Genomic DNA, 23139 nt, shown 5'->3' on the forward strand with positions numbered 1-23139 from the left:
AATTGAAAATATGCAAACAAAAATATTTCAAAAGAAAAAAAGTAGTCATATGCATGTAAGTGCTTTGCAGACATTTACACCTGCATTATTGCATCTGATGATTTAAATCTTGCCTTTTATTCATTATATATCTGGGCCACTTTCTACTACAAATCTTCATAAGCATTTTATTAATCCATATCTAAAATAAATGCACTGTATCCCTTGGTGATGTCATCATAGGGATAACACTGAGCTGTGTCTATTAACTTTAGGTCTGCAAACATGGTATCTGCCACATGGTATCCTTACGCTGATGCCACAGGGAATAAAGATCAACTGAATCCTTCAAGATGTCAGAGCAAAAAAAAAGGTAGTTTTACAAATGGTACAATAAACAACAGGGACATATATAACACGAATAAACACAGGGAAGTTATATCAATATGCTGCAAGTGCCACATGCCATGATACAATAAATATGTAAACGAATATTATCAAATCACTTTAATTTATGTGCAACATCACCCATAAAATATAACAGAAAAAGAACAGGCAAAGTAAGCATTGTGAGGTACTAGACCTCCCACATATACTTTATAAGAAACCAAAAAGGAATGAAGCAGCCCAACCAAGCACGTTTGCCACATACCATGCAGTTTCTAAAAAAGTCACCACCTCTTTACTTCATGCAATTTCATACCTTAAGACAATGCAAATGTGATACATGAAACTTGCTCCATTTACATACCCCTTCATTTTGCATCTGACTAAATATGTCTCAGAAAATTTGGACTGATGATCAGTTAAGTGAATTACGCATCATCACCTACTGCCTGATCTAGCTTTCAAATCTCACATACATGTTTTCCTAATTCTGCTTCTTAGCAATAGCCCAGATGCTACCCTCTGTCTTTTTGTGTGGCACAAGGGCAGCAGACCACTGTGTAAGTCACATAAAGAGGACAACAGACCATAAAGCACCACAGCTTATTGACATTCCTGAATGCCCAGCTGGTTACTGAATCCCTTAACTCTGTTATATCACTATGTGAGTATTTGCAAGAGATCCTGAAATGCAAAATTACTGACATTAAAGTACATACTTTCATCTAAAAATGTAATCCTTAGAAAAATCATTATTTTACATTGTAGAGTTTATTGAAAGTGTGATAAGTAGATACAACTTACTAAACATAATTTTGCCAACAAAGCATGTCAATATGCCATGCACTTTACAGCCTGGAGCAGACAGGCCTGCCTCGTCCAGTGACCAGGGTATGGCTGAGTCAAAACCAAACAAGCCCAATTGATCGTAAGAGGTGAGTGCATGTAAGGCTGTACTGAAGAGAACAAAGGAATGAGAAAGGTATCCTCTTCAATATGATGAACAGAAAAACAGGAATCCTCTGCACTATTAAATGTTTGCTTGCAATCAGTCTGAATCACCATCTGCAGGGATTCACACATGCTCATTCAGATTTCAGTAGATGATTTGGCTCTAGAGGTAAGCATACGATGATGTCACAATTGTATTATTTTTAATTATTTGCAACAAGGTAAAATGAAGAATTAGAAACTACCAAACATCTATGGAGACATATAATTTACTTTATTTGATAAGGGATATGAGGATAAATGGAAGTAATAATGTACCAAGGACATCAATTGTTGAATTAATACAGGATTAAGAGAATAAAGGAGATGAGTACTTAACCAATAAGGAAGCTGGTTATTGTATTAAACTATAATCATAAACAGGAAAAAAGTGGTCCCCTTGGTCATTAGAAAAGGTGATATTATTATATCTATAAGAACAGAGATTTGCAAAAGGGGACAGGATCACAGGGAACATGGGTTTAAAAGCAGTGAGGCATTCATGTTCATGGATTCACTTTAACTAGTAGTTGGTCAAAGAAGTACATGATGGGATGTCAGCAATAATTTTTGACTTTAGTATCATATTGTGCTGACCAACAATAGTTAGCAAGCAGACCACTGGGAAAGATTACAAAACAAAAGTTATTAATGATAAAACTGTAATCCACTTGTCAAGTAAAATAATAAATTGAAGCAAAACAGTGACACCTATGTAACATACACAGAAACAGAAAGTGACATTTTTATGATATACGTTGCTCATTTTGCACACCATAGATTTGAGTTCTACCAAGATAGCCATATCTGCATATCAACTTTTTACCTAAAATATGTAAAGTACTTGTATACAGTATACCTGCTTCTTAACTAATTAAGTACAACAAATACTGAAAAAGAAAACACAAAAATGTATAAGTATGTTAACACTAAGACACACATATGCTTGCACATACACACACACAAAAACACACACATACACAATGTAGCAATACAAAACTGTTCATTCAGATGATGTGACTTTTCCTGATAATTACCTCTAATATGCTAATTCATTCATGCACGGATTCATTCTTCAATACCTACTTTATCCGGTTTTGAATCATGCAGCAGTTAGGGCCTCTCCCTACAGAAATGAATCTTGCAAAGGCACCCACATATGCACATACAGAGACACACACACACACACACATATGATGTTCACCTAAGCCATGTCCACAAGATGTAGGAGGAAACTGCACCATCTGATGAAAACCCATACAGAAAAAAAGTATTCAAATTCCACACCAAGGCACCCCAGCTTGGAAGTGAACTGGATACCTTATGTTGGAAGGCAGAAAGACTAAGCATTCCACAACTGACTGCTTCACTGCAGTAATGTGTTGGCAGTTACTGAAACATAGCAGTCAAATCCCATACACGGAACAAAATGTTTGTGAAATTCAAATGACATATTCAACGTTATGTGCTCAGGTTACTGGTTTGCTTTGACTGTTAGCAGAAAGGAATTTATTAATGCTGTAAATGTGCGGACCTTGCAAGTGAGTAGACTTGAGGCAATGGCATACTAGGAAAAATAGATGCTGTTATTTCTACGGGATAAAGAGAACATTGAGGGAGTGCAACTAATTAAAGAGCAGGAAAACCTAATCATGTGACTTCGTGCAGTGAAACATCACAGTCAGCCAAGTTAACACGGCGTCTGTATGCAGTCTGTGTGACTGGTAACATCTGTACTTATGGACATCAACAAACAGATGTTGTTCTTACAAACAGAAAATGCTGAGATCAACCCTAAATGGAAAAGTGCTATGCTTTCAAGTATTTGAAGTTTCAAAGTTTCAGTAGCCTTACATTCAATAGTATTTATGTAGATGATGAGCCGTAGACTGGAACAATACATAAAACCTCAACTTCATCAGTCACGTTGTATTCTGTTTGTTCTGGTAAAATTATTGATAGCATCTACATGGGGCACAAATAAGGCAAACTCATTAGTAGCAACCCCCTGCTCCTGCTATCTGAAGCTACACATGCCCAAATGTGCTGAGTCATTATGGTTATCAACAGAGAGATGAGTGCAAGAAATGTACACATTGCCAGCAAAGAGCTTTGGTTATGATTGTGTATAATTCGCTTAAACCTAGTCTCGGGAATTGTAATTTTGTCTGGCAAACTTAGGATACATGTTTTACTTCAATTATTCATACAGTATTCTAAAAATGCTTTCATGTGCCTAGTTGTGCTAAACATCAATAAATATTCAATTATCTAATGTATATAGTCATGATTTTTATTACTTGATTGTATGCAAATTCTGTGATCATTTTAACAACTATAAACAGTTATCATCTTGTTTGTTAAAATTCAATAAAATATTTTCACAAAAAAAAAATTCTTTCATCATTCCAGAGAAAGGGAACATTTTGTTTAGTGTTACATAAAAGTAAACTAGGGATACCACCCATCTGAATACCCGAAATGGAATAGTTCTTTCGATGAAGTCCAAGTCTGTAAAATACTTGATACCACAATGGATCAACAGCATTTTGTTTTATGTGCTTTCATAAAAATGAAGACTGTGCTGTAGAATTGTATTTGTGTATGTTTTCTTGTCATATTAAGATGTTTTAGACTCATTTGTGTAATATTTAAATAAAGGTTAAAAAAAATATGTTGTCCAGAATATCAGGCCATTTACTAAATTTCATGTTCATGTTTTCAAGGTACATTCCTACCACCTCCACACATAGAAATCAAGAATGTGCTAGAAAAAGGGATGGGGTGGTAAGAGCAATGTAATGCAGCATTAAGAAGACACCACAGTTTTTCCTGAAAATCAAACAGCAGTCTGGTATCAGGCCACGTACTCTACCTTTACTGCTTACATGCTCACAAAGGTAGGCAAGGCTTCTAGATTCAAACCACACATTTATACATGGTTACCTATTCCTATAAAAAGCTACAAAAGATAAGAAAGGATTAAACACAGTAGTCTATTCAGCTGACCAAGTATCTCTTTTAACATTTCTTGAAACAACTTCTAAACTTCAGTTGAGTCACTACAAAAACTTATATTTTAACACAATCAAACTACAGTAAGCATTTCTATGTTTTAAATTATAAGTCTAAGAATTTTTTTGTTTTATTCCATGGAATATAATGTACACAAATACTTGCACGCATGTGGGATACAAAAATGTTAATTAATGCTTCTCTAGACAGTATGTTATTTTCAATATAAATGTAATTATTGGGTGGGAACTTACCTGTAGGGATACTTCATTAAATACCTGGTGTAGTAACTACCTGGTTATTAAAGAAATCATGTATGGAAAGCAGCTGATGTTATATACTGCTGCTGCCTTATTCCTCCATGATACAGATGTTTACTGACAATACCTGCAGCTGGTGATTAGCAGTAAATGCACAGTTATCTTTTTCTGTTCATTGATTCATTCTGTGATACATGTGTCATGCCATTCACGGTTGTAGGAGAGTAAGAGCTTGTCCTGGCAAGGAATAGGGTGCAAGGCAGGCAATTAGACCTGAACGCCATGAAAGTCTATTACAGGGTGCATTCATACATTCACAACCAGACCTTAATGTCATGTCAGTCTGTTGAAGGGTGCATCCATCATTCACAACCAGACCTGAATGCCATGACAGTCTATTACAGGGCGTATTCATACATTCACAACCAGACCTTAACACCATGACAGTTTTTTTTTTTTACAGGGTGTATGCATACATTCACAACCAGACCTTAATGCCATGCCAGTCTGTTGCAGGATGCATTTATACATTCACAACTAGACCTGAACATCATGCCAGTCTATTACAGGGTGCATTCATACATTCACAACCAGACCTGAATGCCATGACAGTCTATTACAGGGTGCATTCATACATTCACAACTACAACAACTAGACCTGAATGGCATGCCAGTCTGCTGCGGGACACATTCATACATTCACAACTAGACCTGAACCCCATGACGGTGTATTACAGGGAGCATTCATACATTCACAGCCAGACCTGAATACAATGCCAGTCTTTTCCAGGGTGCATTCATACATTCACAACTAGACCTGAACACCATGAAAGGCTATTACAGAGAGCATTCATGCATTCACAACCAGACCTGAAAGCCATGTCAGTCTATTACAGGATGCATTCATACATTCACAACTAGACCTGACTGGCATGCCAGTCTGTTACAGGGCACATTCATACATTGGAAACCAGACCTAAATGCCGTGATAGTCTATTATAGAGCACATTCATACATTCACAACCAGACCTGAATACCATGTCAGGCTTTTACATGGTGCATTCATACATTCACAACTAGGTCTGAATGCCATGCCACTCTTTTGCAGGATGCATTCATACATTCACAACTAGACCTGAATGCCATGCCACTCTTTTGCAGGATGCCTTCATACAGTCACAACTAGACCTGATTGCCATGACAGTCTATTACAGGGAACATTAATGCATACACAACCAGACCTGAATGTCATGCCAGTCTATTACAAGGTTCATGCACTCACTCACTCGCACGCTATATGCCAATTTACCTAATGGTTTGCCTTCGGAATACAAGTAGAACCAAGACCACATGATAAAAACCCACACAGATACTCAGAAGACATGGAGGTTCCACGCCAAAGTCACCCCAGTAAGGAAGCAGAGAACTATAAGCTGTGGGACAGCAATATTAACTGCTCCACCAAATGTATTAATAAGGAATAGAATGGTGTTATACTGATATGATGCATTAAAAGACCATTCATTTTTGTTTCCTGAATGCCAATTGTACTGCTCATATCACACAGATGAACACATGATAGTAACCTGGAATACATCTGCCTTTACTTAGAAATAAATATGAACATTTACTTATTTTGCACTCAGAGCAACAAAGCATGTCAAACTGATAACTATAACTATATATATATATATATATATATATATATATATATATATACGTATGGGTTACCTTCATTTGAACGACAGCCCATTTGACTGAAACCCATTTGACTGACAACTCATTTAAGTGACAACTAGCACTTCACAACACTTTAGGGCAAATAACAGGGATTTGTCCCCTTCCCCAATGTAGTGCGACCCTGGAATTGGTATATATAGTTAGGGGTGTGTGGGGGCTACAGCCCCCAACATTGGGGGAGTGAAGACCCCCCCCCACCTAGTTTCGTTTAAAAGAAGAAAATAACACAAAAAGTACAGAATTTAAACCAAAACAGGTGGGGGGCTGTGCCCCCACACCCCTCCTAACTAAATATACCAACTCCAGGGTCACACTACATTGGGGAAGGGGACAAATCCCTGTTATTTGCTTTAAAGTGTAGTGAAGTACTAGTTGTCAGTAAATGGGTTTCAGTCAAATGGGCTGTCGATCTAATGAAGGTAACCCATATACGTAAATATATATATATATATATATATATATATATATATATATATATATATATATACATATGTGTGTGTGTGTGTGTATATATATATATATATATATATATATATATATATATATATATATATATATATATATATATATATATATATATATATATATATATATATATATGTATATACACACACACACACACACACACACACACACACACACACACACACACACACACACACAGACATACATACCTACAGATTTATATCTATATATAAGGTTGGAAAAAGCTAGTGATGAATGAAACTATAGGAATGAGTTCAGCACAACATATTACTTTCCTGCAGAAATTTCTATAACTGTCTTCCTATCATCCAAATGGAATTCCTGATAGTTCTCATTTTATCACTGAGTCTAAAGCACTGAATCAGTTTATTACAAACATCTAATACCATTTTTGTGTGACATCAGACTTACTTCAATGCAGTTATCTGGAACAGGGCATGTATTACTGTTTACACCCTTCCACAACCACATACAAGGCTGTTACATTGTGTCTTCACACATATGCAGCCTTCACACGTATGCAACATATTTGCAGACATCTTACATTCATCTACTTTCAGAACTCCTTTTGTACTTAATATTGTGTATTACAACTTCTTTCGGTTACTCTGTTAAATAAATACAGCTTAATGACAGCACAACACACACAGAATAGAGTTTAAAATCACTGCAGTCAGGTGTTTATTTAGCCAATATGTCAAACTTGTTCAGTCATTAGAATTCAAATGCACTAATTAGCCAAATCATACTGTTCACCAGATGTGTGCCTTGCAGAATGCCAAACAGGATTCCTAAATTCTCCTTACCAAAGGAGGAATGAACTTTGACTTCTGACCCTATTTTACCCCTTTCACAAGTTACCTCAGCTTTCAAACAAAACACGTTGTAGGCTGACTTACAATCTGCCAAAAGGCTAAATCAAGCATCCCTTACCACCTATAGAGCAATTCCCTTCTTGATAAAGACCATAGAGCTCTGTATCCCCCCAACCAGTTCTACTCTGGTGTACCATATGTCTGGAACAGCTTGTGGTCCCTCTAACAAATGCCCAAACGAAAGAAGGCAAAAACCTAAAAACCCTTTAGCAAAATACAAAAAACTCCTTCTTTGACTCCTATTGTGATCACCCTTGTAGGCCAAGAAACCCTTCTTCGAGCAACTGGCATATTTTCCCTGTCTTGTAGGTTCATAGGTAAGTAATAGGCTAACTGCCTTGTGGGCAATTTTAAGCCAAGACAATTTCCCTTTTGTGCTTGAAATAATCTATCCCATTTGGTTATAGATTGGCCTTTCCTTTTCTATGGTCGATAATTTTATATTACCACAATAAGAGCAACTGGTATCATACCATACCATATTATAGGTTCATAGGTAGGTACTAGGCTATCTGCCCGAAGGTATTTATAAGCCCATCCAGAATATGTTGGCTTTCGCTGCCCCCTTAGATTAGTTCCCTGTGCCTCTGTCCAGCAGAGCCACTGAAGTGATCCCCAGAGTAAACTTTCTGTTTCCCATCCACTCGTCAAGGTTTCTCTTGAAGAGTGTTAGCGAGAAGCTCTGCCTAATGTAGATTGGAATCTTGTTCCAAAGCATGGGAAGTCACTGGGACAGGAATCTATCCCTCCAGCACATCCTATGTATTGTTGTAGTGAGGTTTGGATCCCTAGCTCATGTGGCTCAAGGGGGATATGGTTTTCTTTAGGTGGAGCATGTCAATCAATTCTGGGTTGGACATGGCTTTGCATGTCAGGCAGAGATCACCTCTGAAAACAACAACCTCCTTCCTCTTACTTCTCACTTACAGAAAACAACACTGACCCAAAACCACTGACTGTGGTACAAAAAGGAAAACAAAACAAAAAAGTTTAAAACTTTTATTCTTTCTTTTTCTCTAGTGCTTTGGTGTAACCACCTTCTAGGAGTATCAAACAGTAACAGACATAAATACACATTTATATATACACACCCCACATAAATAACCTCAATTAATCAATAAAATAATTAATGGTGGTTTTGGGTCAGTGTTGTTTTCCAGAGATCACCTCTGACTATGCAACTGAGTACAGCTGGAGTTTCTTCAGTCGAGCTGCATAGGGCATCTGTTTGAGGTCAGTAATCCTCTTGGTGAGGTACTTCTGTGGTCTTTCCAGCTGTTGCAGGTGTCTTGTAAGGTACATCGCAATTGGGGCGTTGTACTCTATGATGGGTCTGATGAGTGATGAGTAGAGGGGCACAATGACCTCTTTTGATCTGGATGTGAACTCTTTTGTGATTAGGTGGGCCACATAGAAGGATTTTCTAATCACTTTGGCAATGTGATTATCAAAGAAGAGATTACTATCTACTTGGGTCCCCAGATCCCTTATTATATCTTCTGTATTTAGGGGACTACCAGCTATGTGATAGTTTGTGGGTACTTTGTTTTTTCCAAAGGGGATGACTATGCACTTTTTGGCATTTAGCTTGAGGCCATGATTTTGACACCAGATATCCATCTCAGTGAGACCCTTTTGGAGGATGTCTGTGTCAGCCAGAGAGTCAGTTATAGCCCCTAGTTTGCAGTCGTCTGCGAACTTGGTCAACCATAGTCCTCCTGTGCTTGCCTGTACCTCTGAGATGTATATGCTGAACAGGGGGAGTCCTAGGACTGAGCCCTGGGGAACGCCACTTGCAACCGGTTTAGAGTTGTACCTAGCTCCTGCAACTCTCACTATGTGGGTTCTGTCTGTGAGCCAGTTGGCAACCCATCTTGTGATGTAGGGGTTTATGTTCTGTCTGGTGAGCTTGTCTATAATACCAGAATTGGGAATGGTGTTGAAGGCCTTTGCGAGGTCTAGGTAGGCTGTGTGTACCACCTTTCCCTCGTCTATAATCATGGTAACTGTCTCAAAGAAGTCCACCAGGTTTAGGAAGCATGATCTGCCCTTAACAAAGCCGAACTGGGTAGGGTCCAGTGTTTGGAGGTTCCCAATCTCTCTGTTAATGAGTTCCATGATGATGCGCTCTATAGCCTTGCAGACCAAGCTAGTCAGGCTTACAGGGTGATAGTTCCCGGGGTCTGTTGTGACTCCACCTTTGTGGAGCAGAATAACCATTGCTGTGCACCACTCTATGGGCACGTAGCCTGTGGAGAGGCTGAGTGTGAGCAGTGTGTTTAGGTGAGGGGTTAGTTCATCTCTGAGCTTGTGTAGGACACAGACTGGGATACCGTCCGGTCCCATTGATGCTGTGTTTTTGGCTTTGGAGAGGCCTGTTTTAACCTGAGTGTCTGTGATTTCAGGGGCTCTACATTCTTCTGGTATGGTTATGGGCCCTTTTGAGGGTGAGAGGGGGGTGAAGTTTGCACTGAACCTGTCTGCCAGGATGTTGGCAATATCAGTCGGTTCAGTATATTTTGTGCCATTCTGCACTAACTCTGAGCAGATCTGAGCATTGCCACTTAGATTCTTGACATAGCTAAAGAATGCCTTGTGGTTATCTTTGGAGTCCTTGGCAATTTTTCTTTCGAAGCTCGCCTTGGATGATTTTATGAGGGATCGTTCTTTCTTGCTGATACTGATCAGGGATGTCTTCCCTGCTTGGGATTTTACTCTTTTCTGTACTAGTTTCCTCCTTCTATTGTATAGCTTGTTTATGGCAGGGGTCCACCAGACTGATTTCCTTTTCTTGGAGGATTGAGTCTTGGTTTTGCTTGGGATAGCATGATCCATGCATTCTTGTAGGTGCCCATAGAATACATTAATAAAGGATTTTGCAGCTTGGACAGAGTTATCCTTTAACATGGGGGCTTTGAAACTTTCCAACTCTGTCTTAAGTAACGTGAAGTTTGCTTTTGAAAAGTTTTTCATAGTGGTTTCCTTGTCCAGGGGTGGGAGCGGAATGTTGATATCCAGAGTGATTTGTTTATGGTCAGATCTAACCAGCGAGGGGTTGACCTCCGGTGTGGAACACCAGTCGCCCATGTTGGTGATGACCAGGTCCAATATGTGTTTTATATATTATACATATTATACATATTAAATATACTATATATTAAATACATTATGTATTATATGTTATAGACCGGCCTTACCTATCCCATGGTCAATAATTCTATATTACCCCAATGAGAACAACTGGTATCATACCATATTATAAACTGTACATATTATACATGTTATACATTAAATATGTTACATGTTATATAAATATATATAAATTTTATGTTATAGACCAGCCTTACCCATGCCATGGTCAGTAATTATATATTACCCCAATGAGAACAACTGGTATCATACCATATTATAAACTGTATATATTATACATGTTATATATATTAAATATGTTACACGCTATATATATATATATATATATATATATATATATATATATATATATATATATATATATATATATATATATATATATATATAAACATAAATGTATGTGTGTGTGTGTATATCTATATATATCTATCTATATCTATAACAAACTGTAGACCACAAGGAAAGAAAGACAGGATCCACACTGTATATGCATTTAGCGCTTTCGTTTTTTAATAAAACCTTCTTCAGAATGACAAACAAACACAAAACTGACCCTTTTTATATCCCACACCCAACAAATTCATTAATTAATGACATCATAATTGATTAATTAACCCTTTCATACATTAAAAAACATTTTTATACCCTAAAATGGCTAAAATAATTATACCCTTTATCAAAACTAACTTACAAAATTCTTAGAGTATATGTATGTAAAAGATATGTATGTAATGATATGTTGTGTGAAAAAAAATTTCTTTTGTTTTCTTTTATATGACAATTTTATAAATGCCCTTCCATTTTTAGTCTAAGTACAGAGCTGATAGAAATACTAGTGTTTAACCCTGGGAATTGTGCTGCATTAGTTTTTAACTGCCATCTAAGTTCCCTGTTTTCCAAATAGTCATTCAGGGGGCCCCCCTCTGTCCCCCAATGTAACTTGTTCAAGGACTGAAAATATAAAATTATGTCCTGTGTTGTTCTTAATATGGCTAGACAATAAATTTTTCATATCCTGCTTGTTGATGTCGTAGAAGTGTTGATACATTCTACTCCTGAGGGCGTTAACTGTCTTACCAGTATAAAAACAGGGACACTCAGTGCACATCACTATATACACAACAGCCTTACTATTTCTTTTTGTAGGTATATTTCCCATAATTTGGAATATATAGTTCCATTCCTTCCAAAATGTGCTTGCATTGTGAACAAAACCCACATTTGTACATACCCCCTAGTCCCAGAGTAGACTTCTTGTGCTCTTTCTAGCATATTTTTAATAGTCGTGTCCTTTTTATATACTATATTAGGACTTGTTCCTACAATGTCCAAATATTCCTTATTAGTGTTAAATAAATTCCAGTTATGTTGTATTATATTACTAATATTTGTGAACTGCTGGTTATATTTAAAAATAGCAGCTCTATTAAATGTTTTATTCTCCGTTCTATGTTCCCCTTCAAAAGGAGTGTCAGAACCTTTTCCTAGTAAAGGAACAAATATTCCTTGTTCCCTCTTGGTTACTACCTCTTTTAAAATATCTATCTATCTATATATATCTATCTATAGCTATATGTATATATTATATATTTTATGTTATAGACCAGCCTTACCCATGCCATGGTCAGTAATTATATATTACCACCCTAATGAAAATACCTGGAATCATGACATAGATAATGTGTCTATTCCCTATGGCTCATGTGCTGGCATGTTACATGTGCTTAGGATAGGAAAATTGATCAGCTGCATGAACAAAAACAAGCTTTCTGATGCCTGCTTTTTTCATACAACTGGGTTCCGTATTCCCTCACTATCTAAACCAACCATCCTTCTGATCATCTCTCACCTGTTCCTACTACTGACCCCAATTACCCCTTCACCCTCCGGCACTAGCTAATTCAGCCCATTCCTGCCCACACAGTATCATCGATCTGCAATGAGTAGCCAGACCTCCTCTGACTGCAGTTACAAGCCAGAAAATAAACTGGCACCTAAATGCAAAGTGCACAGCTAAGAAATTTCTCCTTAAATATGATAACTGTTTCCCAAATAAGCCTTCACTTGTTTGTTTTACAAAAAATAGCAAACAACCTTTGCAAGATAAACCCAGCTATGAAAATAACTTGCAGACCTTTGAAATTCACTTAGCAATACTTCAATTTTCTATAGCTTCTAGAGCTCTATTTTAGAATTTTCGGGTGGACTTTTATAGCACTTCAGATGCTAGTGAATGAAAGCAAGCTACTTCCACCTGTGGTTTTGCTGCCCTCATTTCAATGTGAAGCATGCTTCTTCTCCATATACAGGTGTCTTTCAAAGATCTTTCAGACTTAAAACTGCTACACAGATTGCTCTACTTTCCCTTCCATCAGTCTATTGTTAAGTAGTTGATCTTGCAAAGAACCATACATAGTTATATGAAACTTCTGCAACCTGCTGTCATAAAGTGTCACATTACACATAAATGCTTTCACCACTGGCCTAAAGTTATTCTATAATTCCTGCAGCCCTGCAGCAGTTAAACATGCAGTATTTGTGGGAAAAAAATGGTTGCTTTTTAGGACATCTGGTCACATTTTTGCAACTACTGATAGAGAACAAGAAAACACATATCCTCAAAATTTTGGAAGTGAAGGTTACACTGCAATTATTCAAACTTCTTTGCAGAACTTTGCCTGTTCAAAGAGTGTTGTTTGGCATGGGCTATTTCACCTTTAATGCTGGGTTGTCAACAGTGCATAAGTCTCACTAGTAACAACTTCTCACTGATCTTGCTCACTTACAAAGAAAACGCTGATTCTGAAAAACAGTGATGTTTTTGTTGTTTCTTTAAACATCAGTATGCTAAAATGCAATAAATCAGTATACAGATCACCAGTATGCTCTGGATAATTTAGATACTCTGCACAAGCAGTAAGCAGATACCATTAAAATAAAAACAAATAAAAGGACAAGTTGGAAAACATGATTACAACCCTACCTGCTTGAACTGTTCTTCGTACGTCCACTCGTGGTGCTGAGGTACCTGGTGGCCAGGTGTGTTTACTGAGTCCAACTGTCCCTGCAGCATGGAAGAGGGAAGTCCCGCTTTAGGAGTACCTTGAGTCAGGAGATCTTCAGGAGAGCGCTGATCTTTGGAATCAAAATGCTGCTGAACACCCCGGGCTGGATAATGATGAAGATCAACGTCCATATCCTCTTCATAATCGTCTTCCTCTTCATCTTCATATTCTTCAGGCATGCCCCGTTCCACCTCCCCCAAAGACGGCCGATGCTCTGGTACTGACTGAGAGCGCGTTTCGTGCTGCTGTCGCGGCTCTGTGGGGGATTCAGTCCGGTTGTGGTGCTGTGGATGCGTTCCCGGTGACATGAAGGGCTGCGGCCGCTTTAGAGGTTCTCCTCCTGCTGCAGGCAGTGCTGTGACACTTCTTAAGATTGTCTTCTCTTGGTGGTACAGCTGTCGAAGGATCTTAGTTTGCATTTCCCCGAAGTCAGTCTGTTCCTTGTCCTCCCGCAGCCGCTCCTCCAGTGCCAGACGCGCAGCCTGCTGCCGTTGGAGCGTCTCCATCACGGCTTCTAACTTCAGTCCCCCTACAGGTGGCGGTGGCGGCCTGGAGACAGAAGAGGCTGGAGACGAGGTGGCTGTGAGTGCTGATGAAGTGGCAGCCGAGACGGGGCGCGGAGCGGTGCGGGCCAGCAACATGGAAGGGACCGGGGAGAAGGCACTTCGCTATAGACAGAAGAGAGAGTGAGACAAAGGTGAGTGTGGGGCTCGAACTTCCTGGAGTGAATTGTAACTGTAACATAATACGAACTGAAACTGTTCATTCAATCCACAGTTAAGAAACTTAATGTTGTTACCACAAGAGCACTTAAAATATAACAACATAATATTCACTGGAACAGTACTCATTCAAACCACTATTAAGAAACTTAGAAGTCGTATCAGGTGAACCCTTACAATATAGCAACAAAATATTCGTTCAAACTTCAGCTAAGAAAATTGTTAGTTTTTATTAGATGAACACTTCTGTAAACTGGTACCAGAACTAAGCAGTGGATAATCACAATAAGAAGTATATGGACACAAGTTATATACTGTACTGGGAGTCAAGTAATAAAAAAACTAATACACATGCCGTAATAAAACAGTGACCTGCACATGCAATTGTAACAAAAAAAAAAAAAAATAAAAAAACTTTTGCCATAATGAGTAAGCTTGTGGAACTTCAATGAGGCGGAATAAAACAATCTGCATCCTCATGTAAACAAAGAAATGATATAAGCAGCAAATCCTAGATTGTGAAATTGTGGGGGTGCACTAATACACAGAACTAATCTAGGAGGATAAATAAATGTAGAAAAGACACGTACAAACGTTTTAAACATATACACACAAGGAAAAAGTAAAGATCAGGTGAAAAGAGTTACTAGGTAGGATGACAACCATCAAGACAAATGTGTCTTGAATCCCAGTCTCCCATACCCAGTCGCCCCCAGTAAGCTGAAGAATGTGAACAAACAAGTATATGCATCACATTAGTGAGTGTGCCACACTAAATAACATGTTACCCCCCCCCCCCCCAAAGTGGAACAAACATGAATAAGTATGGAATAGAAGTGGACAGTACATAAATGTACCCCAAAAAGGAAATGACAGTTGAAAGATACACTGCTAGCGTCTCTGCAATGGCACAAATTCAGTTTCGTTTTGGCTTGGCAAATACACATCCCCCTGATATTGTACACCGATTTTGCAACACTGCTCGATTTTCAAGTCTGAGTGGGTTAAGGGAGCTCTTACTTGATTTTTTTAAATAATGCTCTTGTCGGCTGCATTATTTAAGTCGTCAAAACAAGATCAAAAGTTCAAAATAAGACGTAACCAAAATGTAAGATGGTTAAAGTGGCAGCGAAAAACAGCGATATAAAATGCTTACCAAAGCAGATTTTGTGGCTACACTGGTGTTGTCAACCATGCTTCTCTCCCCTCTCGCTTGTGCTTTTTGTGGATTATTTGTATTAATAAATATATCTTCCTATGTGGGTGTTACTCCGTCAGCTACATTGACACTTGGCTGTGATCACGTTCGAGTGTATAGTTATACAGAGAGATATTGGACGGTGATTGTTGTAATTATTTTTATGTGTGTAGCTTGAAGCCCAGAGGGCTTTTTTTTTTTTTTTTTTGCAACAAGTGGCAGGCAGAGCCTGAGTGACCCTTCCATACAAAGATCAGCCCTCTCGGCTCCCATTTGCTAACAACACGTCAATGAAGTGATAAATAGAGAGGGCAGGGTCTACCAACTGCCACACAAACACACTGTAACAGTAACAGGGAGTGAGAGAGATCTGATACCACAATGGTGTGCTTCTGATAACTAAGTGCACCCAATGCAAACTGGGAAATGCAGTGGCCTAAATGCACCACAAACTTATCCAAAACGGGGCATTAGCAACGTGGAACGATATGTGAACCCAGATGGAATCCATTTCCAAAAATTGTCAAGGAAATTAACTAATGATTCGATGCTGTGATGAATAAATAAATTGCCATTCGTTGGACGCTGAAGGGACGTAGTAGCATTAAGCTGAAAGTAATCTGAATGGTTTATAACTGAAAAAAGAACTTTTTCAGAGGCAGGCAAATAAAATATCTCATTGTGTGTGTGTTCATTTAAAGCAGTATTTGTATCGAAATGAACATGGGTAAATGGTTAAGGTTTCTTTCTAGTACCGTGACAGGGTACAGTTAAAGTTCATGAAATGAGCGTTGTTTCGGTCTTTGAGGTATACCAAGCATGATAAAACAGGTGATTTATTCTGTGGTCGGTGTAACACGCTACAACCTGAAGGAGGAAGAGGTGCTATGGAAATGTAAATTACATTATGTAATACAAACAAAAGCAATACAATGGGATTGTCTGTATGGGTAGGAAGGGAAAAAAAGAGTCACGATTAGTGCAATGCAACAGTGCAACTAACAGTGTCAATGCATTTCGTCTGGCAGTTGGATTAGAGGCTCAAGGAACTGTTAAACTGTTACCTGCGGTCCAGTGGTGCAACGTTTGATTCCCAAAGCTTCCACTGACTGACCGTGTGACCTTTTGCCAGTCATTTGACTAGTTACCGCTCCGGGCTGATCTTGAAGAATGTCAGCGAGGATCAGTGCTCTTCCCCATAAAACAAATAATTAACAGATGGTAAAATAACAGTTTTATGACAAAGATCTAATAAGTAAAATATTTGCTGGGAAAGAAGCGTAGAAGTGATTGGCAATAACAGTATATTCTAAAACTCTAAGTGAACAAATGTACATGTATTACAAATTGGGAAGTGTTCAGCAACAGAATTGTTCTTTGAAAGAGTAATAAAGCTTCCAATAAAAGATGACTTAATTGAGCGGACCTTGTGTTGTTACTGCTTTCTCCATCACGTCAGAAAACCATTTAGTATTTGGGGAATAGGAAGAAAAATAATATATATTTACTCAATTTGCAATAAATAAATAAAACAATAATAATAATAAAACAAATCAAGTCTAAAAATATCTGAAATGTTTTAACTCTCTGTCCACAAGAGGGTGCAGTGAGGTGTTTTGTAATCTCGCAGATACCGTAAACTAAATAGCCATAACGTTGGCTGTAAGTATATATGTAGTAAAAACAGAATGAGAAAACGTATGCCTATTTAAATCCTCAAATTCTCAATGCGTGATTTATAATATTAATTCATTAACACATCACTGTGGTGTCCTATGGTTTGGAATGTAACACGTCTAGCAGCCAAACACACATCCTTGAATTCCTGAGCATTTTTGAAAAATCACCCTAAAAAGTGTAAGATAAACGAGTGCGCATATTTTGTGAAAGACAAAAGAAGTTAAGAAATGTACAAATAGTAATGTTATGAGTAAGAAATATTTTTACAGTGACAGTAGTCACTGCATTTATAGTATTTCCATAAGATAATATAATATAATGCACACAAAGCCATGGTTATATATTTGCTAAAATTTCACATACAAATTATAATATTCTGGAAATTGCACAACCTAGACATATATTGATTCATCACTTTTGTTAACCAGACTTAAGCTTACACATGCTATCAAGTATTCCTCTTGCAGTATATGTTTATTGAGATATTTACAGAAATGTGAACACATATTTTTAATTAAATAATTAGCAATACAAATAACAGAATATCTGTCAAGATGTGCAATTTAGAGTAAACGTCAATAACAATTTTCTTGAATAATATCTAAGGTTTCTCCTAACACCATGCAATAATTTGTAAGTCACTTGTTTTGAAGCTTTATTTATATATATATATATATATATATATATATATATATATATATATATGGAAATATTGCCTATTTTCATAATTACTAACAAACAACTATCAATATCTTCATTAATGTGTGATATAAATTGACACTGACAATCATTTTCCTATCTCCCTCCATAACATTACCATTCCCCTCAAAAACATACAGGCCTCTCAGATATGATGGTATGAAACCATGCAAAAATGAATAATAAGTGGCAAACAGTGATTTTCTCCACTGCATGACATCCTAGATTAATAATCTTTTTTATCCTAGATTAATCATTTTAATCTCATTTTGTTGATAACACTTTGCCTTTAGTTAAAGAAGCTAGACCCCCCCCCCCCATAAGAAAGGTCTGGGATGCCATAAGGAGTTATGCATGTTAACTGGAAGAATACAAAAATATATTTTAGACTTGAATGAGCTATAGAAGTCTTGGAAATTATCAATAAACTCTACATATGTACAATACGTTGATGAAAATGTTCTGCTTCTTCTATCCAAAGAAGAAATGATATCATAACACAATGAACTGTATTCACCAAAGCAATATTTGGCATTTGCAGTGAGAGAATTAAATTAGTGTTGACCTCTTTATACGTTCCTCTCACTTAAATGAGAACTCCTACTGAAACACAAACAGCTCCAACTGGCAATTTTTTAAAATAAACTTGCGATTATAATGTGATTACAGAAGTGGCACAAAATAATGTATAATCAACTTTCCTAAAACATACAAATTAATACATACATTACTTGAAGAAAATCTAAATTTTAGATTGGCTTTATTTAGGGGAAAGGCACAGTCCACAGAATAATATATTCTTACTCAAAAATAAAAGTACTCCAAGGACAGGTGCATTGCTTCATACAAAATAAAATATTCTACTCATCTCTATGGTTGTGCAATTTACAATAATAGCAGGAAATGTGAAGGGGTCCAGTCCCCACATGTGGGCACGTAGACTTGCACTTTTGCAGAATAATGAATGAAGTGTCACTTCCTTTTTGTGATAAATTCTGAAATTGTTTTATAGAGTTAAAGTATTTATTTTGTCAAGTTTAACTTACTCTAGTTCACTGCTAAACAGAAAGAAAACCATTTTATGTTTTGTTGCTTCGAAATCTTATTCAAAGACCTTTGTAGTGTATTTAAGTCAGTTTTAGATAGGTGCAACCTTTTTATAAAAACAAATTTAGTGGTGCCAGAGGTGTACAGACACTATTAGGGTGCATTTATCATCATTTGATAACACACAATTTGCCAAACAAATCTGAGAAAAGCAGTTATTGAAATTCAACCAAATGTGCTGAGGGTAGGAGGGGTTGACAGGTCATCCTCCTTTGACATTAAGGCATACTTGAAAGCAGCACTTGTTTTATACTAGGCAGAGTCCAGGGCAAAATTTGAGGATGGAGTCACCCTACTAAGCCAGCATCAGAATCCCCTTCTATAATCAGGGGTCCACAGATGTTTTGAAGGTCTGGATGTTCTGTGATGCATGTCATACCTTTTTTTTTGCAAGATAATTAATTGTTTACTCTGTTTTACTGCTACACAACAGAGCCATGTATATCCTTCCAATATTTTGTGTCCACAGAGAAAATTGATGTTATTTTTTCATACACACACACACACACACACACACACACACACACACACACACACACACACACACACACACACACACACACACACTCACAGATGCTGTCACTGTCACAACAAGCCAGGTTTATCTTGAGATGTACAGACACACACTGTCAGCCAGTTTTATCAACAGACAGTGCCCTGTACCTGGAATTTATAACTATAGTGTTGACTGTGTACACTTCAGATGTCTGGCTGTGATTAACATATGACCACATAAATGTATCTCAACTTTGTTTTATATAAGAACAGTATAGACACTGTGAAGTACTCAAACTTAGTTTTCGCAAATGCACTCAAGTCATGCAAAGCTAGATTAATGACTGCTTAATTTAAAGAAATAACAGTAAGATAGATACTCCATCTATGCAGGGAAGTGTCATGCTCAACAATTACAGCCATTTTATTGACTGTGCATACCTCAAATATCTGTGTGTAAGAAAAACTTTGATACTGGTCACAGTTATGTATTTCAAGTCAGTTCTTCACATAAATGCAGTGTAGTCCTGCAAAGTCAAATTAATGACCATCTAACTTGAGCAAAAAGAGCAGATCAGCTACTTTTATCCACACACAGCCACTGCATTCGGCAATTGTAACCACTCTGTCAACTGTGTACACCTTATATTTGTAATCATAATAAAATCAAACAAAATATGTTTCACTCAAATACACTGTAGTCCTGCCAAGTCTTGCACCATCAAGTAGCTTGCTTGATTTATCCTTTACAGGATCACAAACCACAATGGAGCCAAGGAGTATCCCAGTGTTTGAGTCTAGAAACAAAAGAACGTAACGACCTGTTCAAACTTCAGAAGCACTCATAGTGGTGCTTCCAAATTAACTACAAAGTTAGTTGGCTGGAAAAAAAGATGATTCATTGTAATTGGCTGTCCATCTTTTCTGGTTGTCCATTTCCTGCTTCACTAATAATTGTGGGTTTTTTTTGACAGATAATATTTTTACAGTAACTGGTACCCTCAAGAGTGCTGAGGCCCTGGGTAATTTGTTCAGTTTGCCCTTGCTAATGCTAGCGTTTATTGGAAAGCTACATGTGTATGGGGTCTGCAGGGAGGAGGCATGGGGTGAATAGCCCTCTCTGAGTAGGCTTCAGCTCCCTTCGTTAAGAGCTTCTATTGAGAGGTGGATTCTAATGCACTTATTTGACTATCAGGCAAGCTAAGGGGCAAAGCCTGGGACTCTCCTGTTGCTTAACTGGTATTGCAGACTACTTCCTTCACTGATCTTGACCAAATCAATTTTTAAGGGGTACTGCTTGAAAATCAAAGGATGCTTGAAGTTTTATTGGCCTTTATAGTTTCTTCAAAGTCCTGCCCTTGGCTAATATCATCATCTGTCTGACTAACTGATATTGTTTGGCATATACAGTAATTATTCAGCTCAGCTTGATAGGCATTTAAATGTAAGTGATATCATAAATCCAGGTTTGTAGCCATTTTACTCTAAGGCAAGTCTGTGTGTGTGTGTGTGCGCGCATGCGTGCACATGTGTGTGTGTGTGTGTTTGTGCGCGCGCGTGTGTGTGTGTGTGTGTGTGTGTGTGTGTGTGTGTGTGTGTGTGTGTGTGTGTGTGTGCTTATGTTCGCTTATTGTTAGTATAGACCAAAATAAGTATGCCAAGGAATTACTGACACAGTGGAATTGCCTGGGGAGAGAATTTACTTGTGTGAGTGGGGGAAGGAGAGAGTACAGCAGACTCAATGTAACATATGACATAGGCAAGGTAACATGGAAGTAGGAGGATAATTGGAAGATGGGAGTCAAGCAAGGTGTAAAAGACATTTAGGGGAGGGTAGCCCTCTTCTCAAACAAAAGAGGAGATAGTTTAAAAGAAAACCCATCCACAGACACTTCTTCATAAATGCAAGAAAAAGTGTATCCTAAGAAGAAGATGATGGATTTGTTGGCAGAAAAGTGTGATCACATTAGGGACCCAAAAGGAATTTCATATTAAAAAAAAACTTTCTTAGCTTCTCCAATGCTTTTCTTGGTGGATTTTGTGGAATTTCATATTATCTTTTTTTTTCTCCAAAAGTTTTTTTTTTAAGTTTTTATCGTCATCGCTAAGAATTAGTAAGATTTATCACAGCCATGTTGCTCAGAAGAAGGGTAGGCACAGAAGGTAAATTTATAAGGGGGGGCCAGGGCAAATAAGAACAGACTCATACAGGGCGGCTCCATTTTCTCAGACCGGACAGACTTCAGCCACTTCCTATGGTTAGGGGGCTTCACTTGTGGGGTAGACCCTAGTGTCATTGTTTGCATGGCAGGCAAGCTGTGAAGACAAGGTCTGGAACCTGTATTTTGTGTGGTTTTGCAACACCCTTCCTTTACTTATGTTGGCTGAGTTGATTTTCAGGAGCTGCTGCTTAAAATTTATGAGATGGGTGTTTTATTGACCTGATTGGTTTCCTTCCAAGTTTTACCTTTGTCACACATCTGGTCACTGACTGGCATTGACTGACATATTAATAATCAATTTATCTTCATTGCACATGTTTAATTTCTGCATTAGACAATAGTTCTATGTCTTCTGACCACATCAGAATTTCCAAGCCAATATGTGCTGAATTGTATTCCACAAAACAATATTTGACAGAAACACAAAATCTTCAGTATAAATTCTCTAAAGGACACATATAGTTAAATTTCCTGTTTTTTTCCTTCACTTAAATATAAATTCCTACAAAAATATAGATAACTAGAACAGGTAAACTAGTTACAATATTTTACTGAAAGTGCAAAATGATCAAAATGTGATAGTAAAAGTGCAACAAAGTATAATCCACATAATCAAAACATATGAAATGTATATAATGTTACAAGAATACATGTGTATGTCTGACTGCTTTTAATATATGCTTATTCAAAGGTCACACCTCCTTGCAAATGTGTGCATTGCTTGTTTTCATGGAAAAAAATGCACTACACTAATCTCTGAGACTGCACAATCCTTTGAATGTGAATATATTAATACGGGTTGTGGAGATGTCCAGTCCTCTTAATTTTCCACACAGGGATGTGGGGACTTACCTTTTCCAGAAGGCAGAATGAAATGTCCCTACCTTTTTATGATGAACACATACATTTCTACACACTTATGGCAGGGTTTTGCTAAGTCTGTAGTGGAAAAACTTTGTTCCCTTTTCCTGAGTATCCCTCGGATTCTGTGTGCCTTGCACAGCTCTAGCAGGCAATATGTCTTCCGTGTGATCCAGGAACAGCCTCCAGAGGCATGCATGCGCGCTCC

The 23139-nt window shown here is 37.6% G+C and overlaps 1 protein-coding gene across 1 annotated transcript in view; it reads right to left on the reverse strand.

The window, feature by feature from the left end:
- LOC122814958 (AT-rich interactive domain-containing protein 3A-like) overlaps window positions 1-16013 on the reverse strand; it is a 76328-nt gene extending 60315 nt beyond the window's left edge. The window contains exons 1-2 of the mRNA XM_044087219.1: window positions 15826-16013; window positions 13866-14615 (exon numbers count right to left, since the gene is read on the reverse strand). Of these exons, the coding sequence (XP_043943154.1) occupies window positions 13866-14615; window positions 15826-15864 (789 nt within the window). The 5' untranslated portion in view covers window positions 15865-16013. The remainder of the gene's footprint in view (window positions 1-13865; window positions 14616-15825) is intronic.
- Between the last annotated feature and the right edge of the window lie 7126 nt (window positions 16014-23139).

The sequence above is a fragment of the Protopterus annectens genome, chromosome 1.part1 (genome assembly GCF_019279795.1).
Source record: "Protopterus annectens isolate FY-2018-M chromosome 1.part1, PAN1.0, whole genome shotgun sequence".
NCBI classification, from domain to species: Eukaryota; Metazoa; Chordata; order Ceratodontiformes; family Protopteridae; genus Protopterus; species Protopterus annectens.